At 58.4% G+C, this 13,270-nt stretch overlaps 1 protein-coding gene across 1 annotated transcript in view; it reads left to right on the top strand.

Annotated features, from left to right (window-relative positions):
- COL7A1 (collagen type VII alpha 1 chain) overlaps positions 1-13,270 on the top strand; it is a 32,498-nt gene that overhangs the window by 641 nt on the left and 18,587 nt on the right. Inside the window, exons 3-44 of the mRNA XM_047773631.1 lie at positions 88-268; positions 1,188-1,347; positions 1,434-1,527; positions 1,618-1,779; positions 1,945-2,108; positions 2,203-2,332; positions 2,426-2,542; positions 2,645-2,791; positions 2,877-2,993; positions 3,069-3,218; positions 3,303-3,431; positions 4,066-4,209; positions 4,297-4,422; positions 4,527-4,670; positions 5,497-5,616; positions 5,773-5,916; positions 6,271-6,396; positions 6,490-6,636; positions 6,920-7,042; positions 7,379-7,525; positions 7,756-7,890; positions 8,245-8,391; positions 8,473-8,609; positions 8,894-9,020; positions 9,105-9,251; positions 9,339-9,511; positions 9,610-9,645; positions 9,731-9,757; positions 9,851-9,895; positions 9,970-10,032; positions 10,450-10,521; positions 10,617-10,652; positions 10,797-10,832; positions 11,014-11,085; positions 11,355-11,432; positions 11,681-11,707; positions 11,790-11,843; positions 11,986-12,048; positions 12,141-12,200; positions 12,320-12,355; positions 12,551-12,595; positions 12,675-12,710. Coding sequence (XP_047629587.1) covers positions 88-268; positions 1,188-1,347; positions 1,434-1,527; positions 1,618-1,779; positions 1,945-2,108; positions 2,203-2,332; positions 2,426-2,542; positions 2,645-2,791; positions 2,877-2,993; positions 3,069-3,218; positions 3,303-3,431; positions 4,066-4,209; positions 4,297-4,422; positions 4,527-4,670; positions 5,497-5,616; positions 5,773-5,916; positions 6,271-6,396; positions 6,490-6,636; positions 6,920-7,042; positions 7,379-7,525; positions 7,756-7,890; positions 8,245-8,391; positions 8,473-8,609; positions 8,894-9,020; positions 9,105-9,251; positions 9,339-9,511; positions 9,610-9,645; positions 9,731-9,757; positions 9,851-9,895; positions 9,970-10,032; positions 10,450-10,521; positions 10,617-10,652; positions 10,797-10,832; positions 11,014-11,085; positions 11,355-11,432; positions 11,681-11,707; positions 11,790-11,843; positions 11,986-12,048; positions 12,141-12,200; positions 12,320-12,355; positions 12,551-12,595; positions 12,675-12,710 — 4,424 coding nt within the window. The remainder of the gene's footprint in view (positions 1-87; positions 269-1,187; positions 1,348-1,433; positions 1,528-1,617; positions 1,780-1,944; positions 2,109-2,202; positions 2,333-2,425; positions 2,543-2,644; positions 2,792-2,876; positions 2,994-3,068; positions 3,219-3,302; positions 3,432-4,065; positions 4,210-4,296; positions 4,423-4,526; positions 4,671-5,496; positions 5,617-5,772; positions 5,917-6,270; positions 6,397-6,489; positions 6,637-6,919; positions 7,043-7,378; positions 7,526-7,755; positions 7,891-8,244; positions 8,392-8,472; positions 8,610-8,893; positions 9,021-9,104; positions 9,252-9,338; positions 9,512-9,609; positions 9,646-9,730; positions 9,758-9,850; positions 9,896-9,969; positions 10,033-10,449; positions 10,522-10,616; positions 10,653-10,796; positions 10,833-11,013; positions 11,086-11,354; positions 11,433-11,680; positions 11,708-11,789; positions 11,844-11,985; positions 12,049-12,140; positions 12,201-12,319; positions 12,356-12,550; positions 12,596-12,674; positions 12,711-13,270) is intronic.

Below are 13,270 nucleotides of genomic sequence, written 5' to 3'. Positions count from 1 at the left end.
CCCCCTCCCCAGCCCCGGGGGACCATAGTGAGGGGAACAGGCGGGTGGGCCCCAGGAGGAAATGGTGAGCCCTCTTCCCTGCCTCAGTGACCTGCACACGCCTTTACTCTGCTGACATCGTGTTCCTACTCGATGGCTCCTCGTCCATTGGCCGCAGCAACTTCCGAGAAGTTCGAGGTTTCCTTGAGGGGCTGGTGCTGCCCTTCTCCCGGGCAGCCAGTGCACAGGGTGTGCGCTTTGCTGCCGTGCAGTACAGCGACGACCCACGGTAAGTGGATCCCCACACCTGGGAATCCAGGGATCCCACCAGGACTCCTTCCCTAGACAGAAGCAGAGAACCCCCTAAACCCTAGGCCAGGCCTTGGGGGGAACCCCAGAGGATCCCCTCCCCCAAGCCAGGACATCCTTCTCTTTTTTTTTTTTTTTTGTCTTTTTGCTATTTCCTTGGGCCGCTCCCGCGGCATATGGAGGTTCCCGGGCTAGGGGTCGAACCGGAGCTGTAGCCACCGGCCTACGCCAGAGCCACAGCAACGCGGGATCCGAGCCGCGTCTGCAACCTACACCACAGCTCATGGCAACGCCAGATCGTTAACCCACTGAGCAAGGGCAGGGACCGAACCCGCAACCTCATGGTTCCTAGTCGGCTTCGTTAACCACTGCGCCACGACGGGAACTCCAGGACATCCTTCTCTTAAGAACGAACCAGGGATCTTCTAGGTAAACCCTCATACCTGGGACTTCTCCCAACTAGCTTCCTGTCAAAGACAGGGCCTGTGTTTTCTGATCTGGAGACGGAGAGCATAGGAGGAGGTCCAGGGAGGAGCTTGAGATGCCCGGTGCCTGCTGGCCTCTCCATGTTCTAGCCTCCTGATGCCTTCCGCCTCTTACTCAGCAGAGGGCCTCCCTGTCTGACTGGGGTCTACCTCCCTACAACTTGGTCTTTCCTCCTACCATTACTTAACTAAATCCTGGCCCCTGAGCCTGAGGGCCCCAAGGGCTTCAGGCCTGCCCAGGCCCAGCCACAGGCAGGACCCAGAGGGGCACCTAAGGAATTGGGGGCTTCGGAGGTGGAAATTGGGAATCACACAACCAAGAGGACCTCAGGGGGCCTGATACTTCTCTCACCCTGGAGGCCAGGGCCAGAAAAGGTCCTTGTCCCTAGCCTGTGCCACCCACCCTCCCTACAGGACAGAGTTCAGCCTGGACACACTTGGCTCAGGGAGTGATGTGATCCGTGCCATCCGTGAGCTCAGCTACAAGGGGGGCAACACGCGCACAGGGGCTGCGATTCTCCATGTGGCTGACCAAGTTTTCCTGCCACAGCTGGCCCGACCTGGTGTCCCCAAGGTGATCTTTCACCCCATTATGCCTCCCAAAGTGACCCCAAGTTAAGTGTCTGAGGCAGTTGTGACTTGACCCTGCACCTGCCCCAGGTCTGCATCCTCATCACGGATGGGAAGTCCCAGGACCTGGTGGATGCAGCTGCCCAGAGGCTGAAGGAGCAGGGAGTCAAGCTGTTTGCTGTGGGTGAGTACCAGATGGGGTGACAGGTCAGTTGGGGCAGGGACCAGTCAGAGGGCATGTGGGCAGCTAGATCCTGATTGAGCATCCCCTCAGGGATCAAGAACGCCGACCCCGAGGAGCTGAAGCGAATCGCCTCACAGCCGACCAGCGATTTCTTCTTCTTTGTCAATGACTTCAGCATCTTGAGGACACTCCTGCCTCTCGTTTCCCGGAGGGTGTGCACAACTGCGGGTGGTGTGCCTGTGACCCTGCCCTGTGAGTTCCTGCCTGCCCTGTGTGCCCTGCCCTGGCCTTGACCCGAACCCCAGCCTGGGAGTGCTGATAACATTCCATGTGCTCCTGACCCTTGACCCTAGTGCTGCACCCTAAATGCTGACCCCTGATCCTCTTGCCTGGTTGCCTGACTGCCCCCTTTCCCAGCCGATGACTTGACCTCTGGTCCACGAGACCTGGTGCTGTCTGAGCCAGGCAGTCAATCCTTGAGAGTACAGTGGACAGCGGCCAGTGGCCCTGTGACCGGCTACAAGGTCCAGTACACACCTCTGACGGGGCTGGGACAGCCACTGTCAAGCGAGCGGCGGGAGGTAAGGATGTCAGGAGTGGTAGGTGGAGGGCTGGGGACTCACTGGGCAAGAGGAGGTGGAAGGCTGGGGACTCACTACCTCTGATCCTGGGCAGGTAAGCGTCCCAGCTGGAGAGACCAGCGTGCGGCTGCAGGGTCTCCGGCCACTGACTGAGTACCAAGTGACAGTGGTTGCCCTCTATGCCAACAGCATCGGGGAGGCTGTGAGCGGGACGGCTCGAACCAGTGAGCTAACCTCTGACCCCACTCACCTAACTCCCATTCCAGTAACCCTTCCCCACTCTAGACTCACTAATCTCTGGTGGGACCTTCCCCTAGCTGCCCTGGAGGGGCCGGAGCTGACCATCCAGAACAGCACAGCCCACAGCTTCCTGGTAGCCTGGCAGAGTGTGCCAGGTGCCACTGGCTACCGTGTGACATGGCGGGTCCTCAGTGGTGAGTGAGAGGTGTGGGCCAAAGGGAGTCCCTGCCCTTCGGACAGGATGGTAGGATTCTGAGTCTGCCATACCCATTGACCCATCTTTGCCCCCCATTCAGGGGGAGCCATGCAGCAGCAGGAGCTGGGCCCTGGGCAGGGGTCAGTGTTGCTGCATGACCTGGAGCCTGGTACAGACTATGAGGTGACCGTGAGTGCCCTATTTGGCCGGAATTTGGGGCCTGCCACCTCCCTGACTGCTCGTACTGGTGAGAGGTCTGGGTGCTTTCTTCAGGCTGGGTGGGCAGGTGGGTAAGGCATAGAGCCCACTGACGTCCCATGTGCCCTGGGCAGACATTTCTGTGGAGCAGACCCTGCGACCTCTCATCCTGGGCCCCACATCCATCCTCCTTTCCTGGAACTTGGTGCCTGAGGCTCGCGGCTACCGGCTGGAGTGGCGGCGTGAGAGTGGTCTGTGCATGAGGGAGGGGTGGGCAGGCTGGGTCTGGCCTTTCTTCAGCTGGACTGACCCTGTCATCTTTGCAGGCTTGGAGGTACCACAGAAGGTGGTGCTGCCTTCTGATGTGACCCACTACCAGTTGGATGGGCTGCAGCCAGGCACAGAGTATCGCCTCACACTCTACACGCTGCTGGAGGGCCGTGAGGTGGCCACGCCTGCAACTGTGGTCCCTACTGGTGAGGGCTCTGTGGGGCTGGGCAAATGAGAGGGGAAGGGACAGGGGCCCCAGGCTGCCTCACTCAGGCCGTGCTTTCCACCAGGGCCAGAGCTGCCTGTGGGCCCTGTGACGGACCTACAGGCGACTGAGCTGCCCGGGCAGCGGGTGCGAGTGTCTTGGAGCCCAGTACCCAGTGCCACCGAGTACCGTATCACCATGCGGAGCACCCAGGGTGAGGGGGACACAGCCAGACTCAGTCTTCAGTGTTGGACTGCACCCTTACCCTGTCTCTTTCCACGTCTGGGTCTCTACAGCTTCCTCCTTTCTCCTTGTCCATCCACCTCCCAAGATGGCACTGAGCCCAGACCTGACACAGAGTCTGTCTGCCCCCGCTCTGCACCTGCCTGTCCCTTCACCTGGATCTGTCTCCACTCCCTTTCTCACATCCCTGACCATGGCTCTCACCCTTCTCCACAAGCACAAGCTCTACCCCTGCCCTTCTATAAGCTTAGCTGTGACCATTGTCCACGCCGATCTCTCATCCTATGGCCCCTTCCAATATCGACCCCACATCACTGTCTATCCATGATCTGTTAACTCGTATCACTGTCCACTGACTTCTGACATCATACACGTTATGTCCCTATCCACTGACCCCTATCATTATGTATCCCCATTCATCACTGGCACCTGTTATCCCATGTCACTATCCGTCACTGACTCCTTTTATCCCCCATCCTCATCTCTCACCCCTGGCGTCCTGTGTCCCATCCCTCACTGGCCCTTTGCATCTTGTATCTCTGTCCATCACTCACCCCCTTCATCCCACATCCCTATTTATCACTGACCCCTGCCTTCTCCCATAGGGGTGGAGCGGACCCTGGTGCTTCCCGGGAGTCAGACAGCCTTTGACTTGGATGACATCCGGGCTGGGCTGAGCTACACAGTTCGGGTGTCAGCTCGAGTGGGTGCCCGAGAGGGTAGTGCCAGTGTCCTCACTGTCCGTCGGGGTGAGCACTGAAGAAGGGCTGTGGAGGAAGCTGCCTGACTCATTCTGGTCTTAGTCTTGGTTCCTGACCTCTATCTTTAACTCGCAGAGCCAGAAGCCCCACTTGCCATCCCAGGGCTGCGGGTTGTGGCATCAGACACAACGCGAGTGCGGGTGGCCTGGGGTCCTGTTCCTGGAGCCAGTGGATTTCGGATTAGCTGGAGGACAGACAATGGTCAGTGTGGGTGTGTGGGAGGGTTGCCAAGGGGAACCATCAGGGTATGGGGGACTGAGGGGCAGGCAGGCATGAGCCATGCCAACATTTCTCTCTGACTCTAGGTCTGGAATCTGTTCAGACGTTGCCCCCAGAAGCTACTGCCACAGACATCATGGGGCTGAGGCCTGGGACCTCCTACCAGGTGGCAGTGTCTGCGTTGCGAGGGAGAGAGGAGGGCCTCCCTGCGGTCATCGTGGCTCGAACTGGTCAGGGCCTGACCACATGCCCCTTGGCTCCCCATCTCCAGGGCCCCTTCAGACCCTCATGCCTTCCCTCTCATTGCTTCTCCGCAGAACTTGTCTTTCCCTTCGGATCCACACTGCTACCTCCCTTGGAGGCCCTGCTTCCTCCTTCAGTCTCCCTTGCCTCCTCTTAAGCCTTCACCTCCTTCGGATCCTTCTCCCTTTCTCTCCTTACCCTCCTATCTCCACCACCTCATCTCTCAGATCCCACTGCCTTTTCTGCTGGGCCTGAACCCTCCTTCTAAACTTATACTTTCTCCTTTGTCTGACTCCCTCACTGCTTGCTTTCTTTCTCTCTCTCTCTTTTTTTTTTTTTGGTTTTAAGAGCCACATCCATGGCATATGGATGTTCCCAGGCTAGGGTTCTAATCAGAGTTGTAGCTGCTGGCCTACACCACAGCTCATAGCAATGCCAGATCCTTAACCCACTGAGCGAGGCCAGAGATCAAACCCACAACCTCATGCTTCCTAGTCAGTTTCGTTTCCGCTGCGCCACAACAGGAACTCCTCCCTCACTGCTTTCTAATACCTCCATTGGAACACCCTGTTACCATCTCTGTCAGGCCTTCTGGTCTCCCAGGTTCCTATCACCTGGCACCTCAGATTTCCACTATTCCCTATCGCAGAAACCCGACTCCTTCCCCATTTGACCCAATCATTACCTCCCCTATCAAATCTCTGCCTCCTGTTAGACTCTCATTGCCTTCCCCTACTAGAGGGCCCCCCAAGACTGAACCCATCAGACCCTCCACTATCTCCTCCATCAGACCCCCCATTCTCTCCCCTTCAGACCCAGTGGACCCAGTGAGGACAGTCCGTGTGACTCAAGCCACCAGCTCATCTGTCACCATCACCTGGAACAGGGTTCCTGGTGCCACAGGATACAGGGTCTCCTGGCATTCAGGCCATGGTGGGGACCAAGAGTTTGAGAAGGGACCAGAGGTTTTGGAGGGTTGTGGGGGGGCAGGTCTGAGTGGAATGGGAGCAGGGGTTTCTTAGGGTCTAGTGGGGGCATTGGAGGGCAAAGTCTGGCTAGTCCTAGAGTTGCCTCCATCCTCACTCCCAGGCCCAGAGAAATCCCAGCTGGTTTCTGGGGAGACCACAGTGGCTGAGCTGGATGGTCTGGAGCCAGATACTGAGTACACAGTGCGTGTGTGGGCCCACGTGGCTGGCGTAGATGGGCCCCCTGCCTCTGTGGTTGTGAGGACTGGTGAGTGGACCCTGGCCAGCTGCCAACCACATCTCATTGGCTGCCCTGCCCTGCTGTGTATTCCTGACTTTCTCCAGCTGCTCACTCCATTGCAGCTGTTCTCATGTTTTCCCACATGGACCTACCCCACATTGACAAGGTGGCCATCCGCAGTGACCTCCTGGATGCTCCCACACTGCCCGCTCCAAGACACTGAACTTCTCCCTCTCAGGAGTTGCCTGTGCTGACCTGTCCACACTAACCTCACACTGACCCTCAGATAGACTTCCCTACATTGACCATGCCTGCTCTGCTACTCTCTTCTCTGCCAACCAGCCAGTGGCCCCTGATCCCTTTCTCTGCCTCTGCCCCTAGACCCTCAGCCTGTGGGCAGTGTGTCAAAGCTGCAGATCCTCAATGCTTCCAGTGATGTTCTACGAGTCACCTGGGTGGGGGTCACTGGAGCCACAGCCTACAGACTGGCCTGGGGCCGGAGTGAGGGTATGGTTCCCTGTCCCTGCCCTTCCTGTCTGGGATTGCTCCCTCTGGTCGGCTACCCTTACCCCTGACCGTTGCCCTTTGTTCGTCTGCCAGGTGGCCCCACAAGACAGCAGATGCTCCCAGGAAACACGGACTCAGCAGAAATACGGGGCCTTGAAGGCGGAGTCAGCTACTCAGTGCGAGTGACTGCACTCGTGGGAGATCGTGAGGGCGCACCTGTCTCCATTGTCGTCACCACCCGTAGGCAGAGCTGGGGCTGGGGAGGGCCTTGGGCTGGTGGCCTGGAGAGTTTAGGGGCAGGGCTTGCGCTCTGGAATGGAAAAGGGACCAGTGATTGGTAATGAACCTTGGGGTGGGATCTGCGGGGTGGGGTTCGGGGGTTGGGGGTGGAGGGGGAAGAGGGATGCAGCCTGGGATAGGCAGTGGCGCTGGTTGGGGGCGGTGCCTATTCCAGAGTTGGTCTGGGATGGGCATAGAGATCTGTGGGGGCAGAGGCTCCCTGATTCCCACGCTTTCTCTCAAGCGCCTGAGGCTCCGCCAGCCCTAGAGACACTTCGTGTAGTACAGCGAGGGGAGCACTCCCTGAGGCTGCGCTGGCAGCCGGTGCCTGGGGTACGCGGCTTCCGTCTGCGCTGGCGACCTGAGGGTGAGAGGTGCCCTCCTGTAGGGGGTTAGGGACCAGTGGGGGTGGGGCTGGGACAGGGTCAGTGGGCAAAGTGGGTGAGGTGGGCGAGGTCAGTGAAAGTGGGCAGGGTCTGTCTGGGGGGGGTCTCCGGGATCAATGAAGGTCCCTGGGATCAGTCACCTATATGGGTGGGAGCAATGAGGATGGGGAAGATCAGTCAGGAGTGTGGACCCCACCAGCAGGGTCAGTCAGGGAGGCTGGTGGGGTGATCATGAGTAAGGTGGGTGAGGGAGTCAACGCCAGTCCGCAGCACATCCTCCCACGTGCCTCCAGCCCCGACCCTCACTCCTGCCCTAGGTGGCCAGGAACAGTCCCGGGTCCTGGGCCCAGAGCTCAGCAGCTACGAACTGGACGGGCTGGAGCCAGCGACCCAATACCGCATATGGCTGAGCGTCCTGGGGCCAGCTGGAGAAGGGCCCCCCTCGGAAGTGACTGCGTACACTGGTGTGCTCTTCCCCCTCCTGATGATCCACCCAGATTTCCTGCCACCCATGACCCTAAGTGATTTTTCCCATAGCACCCCTCACCATGCCTGACCTGGGGTGATCTGAGCATGACCTCCAGTAACACTTCCTTCACCAAGATGAATCTACCCCAGGATCTCCTTAGATCTCTCTCCCCTTGGGTTTCTCGGCACACAGACTCTGATCCCTGGTCTTTGATTCCTCCTTCAGAGTCATCTCGTTTCCCAAGCACTGAACTGCGTGTAGTAGATACCTCACTTGACTCTGTGACTCTGGCCTGGACCCCAGTGTCTGGTGTATCCAGCTACATCCTATCCTGGAGGCCACTCAGAGGCCCTGGCCAAGGTGAAGAGGAGCCCAGGGTTGGGGTGGGCTGGCAGTGGGGGCTCCATGGAAGGCCTCCTATCTTTTGTTTTTTTGCTTTTTTTTTTTGGTCTTTTGTTCTTTTAGGGCTGCACCTGTGGCATATGGAAGTTCCCAGGCTAGGGGTCTAATCAGACCTGCAGCTTCCAGCCACAGCCACAGCAATGCCAGATCCTTCCTACACCACAGCTCATGGCAACACCGGATCCTTAACCCACTGAGTGAGGCCAGGGTTCGAACCTGCAACCTCATGGTTCCTAGTTGGATTGGTTTCTGCTGCACCACGGTGGGAACTCCAAGAAGGCCTCCTGTTCAACTGAGTTCTTTCTGCTGCAGAATTGCCTGGGGCCTCACAGACACTTTCAGGGACCTCAAACTCCCAGCGGGTAACAGCGCTAGAGCCTGGCATCTCCTACATCTTCTCCCTGACACCTGTTCGGGAGGGTGTACAGGGTCCTGTGGCCTCAGTCACACAGAACCCAGGTATGGTGGGCACAGTGGGAAGGGCCTAGGAGGGGAGCTAGACGGTCCAACTGCTTCAACAACTCAGCCCCCTCCCTGCAGTGTGTCCCCGTGGCTTGATGGACGTGGTGTTCCTGCTGCATACCACTCGAGACAATGCTCATCGTTCAGAGGCTGTGAAACGAGCCCTGGAGCGTCTGGTGTCTTCAGTTGGGCCTCTTGGGCCACAAGGAGTCCAGGTTTGGCCCCAGAGGCAGCCAGACCCCTACCTGTCCCAGCCCTCCCCCAGCCCCACACCAGCTACCATTTTTCTGCTCCATCACTGGTCCTGGCTTTCTCCCAGCCCTTCTCCAGGCCCCAGATCTCCTCACTTGCTCGTTAGCTCCCTGTCCCACCATCACTGCTGACCCCCTAACAGTTCGGGTTTAGTTACACACCTTGGGCCCTGTGTCTCCCCCCAGGCCCTGTGTCTCCCATCTCTGCTCTGTCATTCTCCCCAGGCCCTGTGTTCTCCCTGCCCCAGGTTGGCCTCCTGTCCTACAGTCACCGGCCCTCCCCACTGTTGTCGCTGAACAGCTCCTATGATCCTGGCATCATCCTGCAGAATATCCGCAACATCCCCTACATGGACCCGAGTGGGAACAACCTGGGTAAAGGCCACAGTGGACATGGACTCTTGGGGCTTCCCTCTGGATCTTGGTGCCCCTGGGGTTCTGACATACCCTTTCTCCCAGGTGTAGCAGTGGTTACAGCTCACAGGTACCTCTTGGCACTGGATGCTCCTGGACGCCGCCGGCAGGTGCCGGGGGTGATGGTTCTGCTAGTGGATGAGCCCTTGAGAGGTGACTTCTTTAGCCCTATCCGTGAGGCCCAGGCAGCTGGTAAGGAGCAGGGCTGGTGGGCCTGGGGCCTGAGAATAGGGTTGGCCCCAGCAGGGTTGTCATGCAGGCTGCTGAACCTCTCCTTAGGGCTCAAAGTGATGATACTGGGCCTGGCGGGAGCTGACCCAGAGCAGCTGCGTCGCTTGGTGCCAGGCATGGACCCTGTCCAGAACTTCTTTGCTATAGATGATGGTCCCAGCTTGGACCGGGCAGTCAGTGGCCTGGCAACAGCCCTGTGTCAGACAGCTTTGACCAGCCAGGTTTGGAAGGGGCCTCTGGGGGATGAGGTGGTGGAAAAGAGGGTGCCTGGGGGCTCTTGATAGAACTGCCTGACCTCAAGGAGACCCTGTGTCCACAGCCACAGCCAGAGCCGTGCCTGGTGCACTGTCCAAAGGTCAGTGTCCAGGGTTGAGAGGGTGGCTGAGGGCTCATTCTTGGGGCTTGCCACTCTGACCCTTGTCTGACATGTCTCTCCCCAGGGCCAGAAGGGGGAACCTGGAGAGATGGTGAGTGGCTCTGGTGGTGGGGAGAGAATGGGCTGGGGATCAGTGAGGCAGAGGGAGGTTGGCAGCACAGGGCTCACTGATCATCCTTCCTAGGGCCTGAGAGGACAAGCTGGGCCTCCTGGCCCCCCTGGCCTCCCGGTAAGTGCCCCTCCCCACATTTGTCCTTTGCACCCTGACCAGCACACTGCTCCTCACCTGCTCTCTCCTCTCAGGGCAGGATCGGTGCTCCTGGCCCCCCGGGGCCTCCTGGAAGTGCCATTGCAAAGGGTGAGAGGGTGAGTGCAGAGCATTGAGGTTCCCCAAGACACTCCTTGAAGTTTCCTCAGGATTTTTAGAAAAGAGAAGGAAAAAATGGAGTGAGAACAACAGAGAATTCCTAGAAGGCTAAGTGGGATGTTCTAAACCACAGCAGGGATGTTGGAGAAGGGCCAGTGAGCTCCGCTGGAGAGCCTGGGAAGATGATGCTCCAGGTCCTCAAAGCAGGGGCCCTGGCCTCATCCCTGCCCTTGTGCCCAGGGTTAGGCTCCTCAGCTCAGAGGGGCAGCTTCTCTGCCCCATTGCTCCATCCCCAACAACACTCAGGGGCCTATAGGGTGAGGGTCCAGGTGAAGAGTAGTCAGTCAGGGCTCCTCCAGCAGACCAGGGGCACTGAGGGAGTGCCCGGGCCTGCCCTGACCTCTTTGCCTCCTTAGGGCTTCCCTGGGGCAGATGGGTCACCAGGCAGCCCTGGCCGCCCTGGGACTCCTGGAACGTCTGGCCCAAAGGTGAGCAAGACTTGCCCTCACAGGTCACATGGTGAGACACTTGGCTTGAGTGGGTGGGGTGACCTGACGGGTCTGAACTTGGCCTCCATTTACAGGGCTCCCCAGGGTGGCCTGGCCCTCGTGGAGAACCAGTAAGTTGCCTTCCCTCCCGGCATCTTTTCAGAGCTCTTTCTGCAGGGTGGGGACCTGGGATGGGGGGGCGGGGTCAGCCTAGGGGGGGCCTACCCTGGAATGCACTAGACCAAGCATCAACCTTTATTCTGTTTTGTCCTCAGGGGGAGCGAGGGCCTCGAGGCCCAAAGGGAGAGCCGGTAGGTGAAGGAAGGAGGGATGGAGCCAAGCCAGGATGTCCCAGGGAGGAGCAGGGTCGCCCTAGGCCAGACACTGTGCAGGGCCTAAGGCATGATGAGGACTAGCTGGGGACCTCTAGGGGCTTCTCCCACCTCAAGGCTCCCATACCCTGAATCCTGCTTGCTGTCCTCTGTTCTGCAGGGAGAACCTGGACGAGTCATTGGAGGCGAAGGCCCAGGGCTTCCTGGGCAGAAAGGCGACCCGGGACTTCCAGTAAGTTCTAGAGTATGGGAGGGGCAAGAGATGTGTGATGGGGGAATCAATAGGGGGTGGCAAGAGTAGGGCATCTATGGGGTTGCACTTTTTTATTTTATTGTTGGCTGTGCCCATGACATGTGAAAGTTCCTGGGCCAGGGATCAAACCCATGCTGCAATCACAACCTGTGCCACAGCTGCGGCAATGCCGGATCCTCAATCTGTTGCACCACAGATTGAGGAAACTTCCTATGGGCTTGTACTTTATACTTTGCCTCTTCCAACAGGGTCCCCCTGGATCTCGTGGCCCATCGGGGGACCCAGGACCCCGTGGTCCCCCAGGATTTCCTGGAACAGCTGTGAAGGTGACAGCACGATCACCACATGTTCTCATCACCTCCATGTGATCCAGTGACCTGGTGATCCCATTTAAACCCACACCCCCCCTACTGGTTACTCTGAGCCTATGTGACCTCTTGACCACCCTTACCCATGATTCCTCAGTTCCTCCATGACCTTTGTAATCCAATTTGATCTCAAGGCCCTCATTCTTTCTGGTATCTTGGGGAGTGGCGGTGTGGTCCAGGGTCATGAGTCATGATCTGTTTTCTAGGGTGAGAAAGGCGATCGTGGGGAACGGGTAAGTGAGGGACAAGGTATGCTGGGCGTGGCTTGGAGTCCCGTGCCCCCTAGTCAGCCCCTGACCTGCTCTTCTTTCCCAGGGCCCCCCTGGACCAGGTGATGGCACTGCTGCTCCAGGAGACCCTGGGCTGCCGGTGAGGGAGCATGGAGGCTTTGCTGGGGACCTTGGGTGCCATGCTCGGGGATGCGGATAGAGGAACTGGGGGCTCTTCTGGGGCAGTTCGTTGGGTACTGGACCTCAGTATGTGGCTCACATTTTTACTCACTTCCTCCTAGGGTCTTCCTGGAAGCCCTGGACCCCAAGGCCCAGTTGGCCCCCCTGGAGAAAAAGGAGAAAAGGTGGGAGACCTGGCCTCTTAGTGTCCCAGTTCTGAGGTGGGGGCCTGTGGGTGCTGGGGGCAGGGTCTTCTACTCATTTGTTTCTCCTTCAGGGGGACTCTGAGGATGGATCCCCAGGCCTTCCGGGACAACCTGGGGTCCCGGGTGAGCGGGTGAGTGTGTGAGGGCTGGGCATTCTCAGTGTGGTGGGCATAGCTCCAGCCTTGACCCTCAGCCACCAACCCTCTACTTTATCCTTATGCCTAAACCCAAATATCTGAACCCGTTTCAGGGCCTACGGGGATTTCCTGGAGACACTGGCCCCAAAGTAAGTGCCATTTTGGGAGGGGCGAGGTATGAGATGGGACACCTTGAGCCCTATAGGATTAGAGGAGGCCAGAGGATCAGGAGATAAGGGTTCTATCCAGGTCAGGGCCTATGGTTTCAGAGGTAGGTGATTGGAGTTGGAGACATTTTATCTGCATTTCACGGTGAACTCCCCACCCTACCTCTCTCTCCTTAGGGTGACCAAGGACTAACAGGGGCTGTGGGTGAGCCTGGAGAAAAGGTAAGTGCAGCCTGAGGGACTCTCAGGGCCCTGGAGGGTCTGGGGCCAGGCTCAGCTCTGACCCATTCTTTTCCATCAGGGTGAACGTGGATCCCCTGGACCAGTGGGACCGCAGGTGAGCCTACTGACCCCAGTGCCAGCACCAGCCGGCCTGGACCCTGTGCACTCTCCTGGGTCTGACTTCTCACCCTTGAACTCCACCGCCCCTGTCCCTCCACCCCTTCTCACATGACTCCTGATCTGTGCTTATGCAGCAGGCTCTAACCCTCAACCCGGGGACCCACTTTTAGCTTGCTGACCTGCTGAACTGACCTTGACTTCCACTCACCTAGTTATCTCTGTCCTCCTGATGAGTTTGACCCCTGCCAACCTCAATTCTTTTTTATTTTTTCCCCGCTTCTTAGGGACACACCTGCAGCATATGGAGGTTCCCAGGCTATAGGGGTCGAATCAGAGCTGTAGCTGCTGGCCTACACCACAGCCACAGCAACGCCAGATCCAAGCCATGTCTGCGACCTACACCACAGCTCACGGCAACGCTGGATCCTTAACCCACTGAGCGAGGCCAGGGATCAAACCTGCGTCCTCATGGATGCCAGTCAGATTCGTTTCTGCTGCACCACAACAGGAACTCCCTGCCAACCTAAATTCTGATCTTCTGGGACCCTTGTTCTG

This window comes from Phacochoerus africanus, chromosome 1, assembly GCF_016906955.1.
Source record: "Phacochoerus africanus isolate WHEZ1 chromosome 1, ROS_Pafr_v1, whole genome shotgun sequence".
In the NCBI taxonomy this organism is placed as follows: domain Eukaryota; kingdom Metazoa; phylum Chordata; class Mammalia; order Artiodactyla; family Suidae; genus Phacochoerus; species Phacochoerus africanus.
The sequence above is the reverse complement of the archived record's forward strand: the minus strand, read 5'-3'. Positions and strand labels throughout refer to the sequence as shown.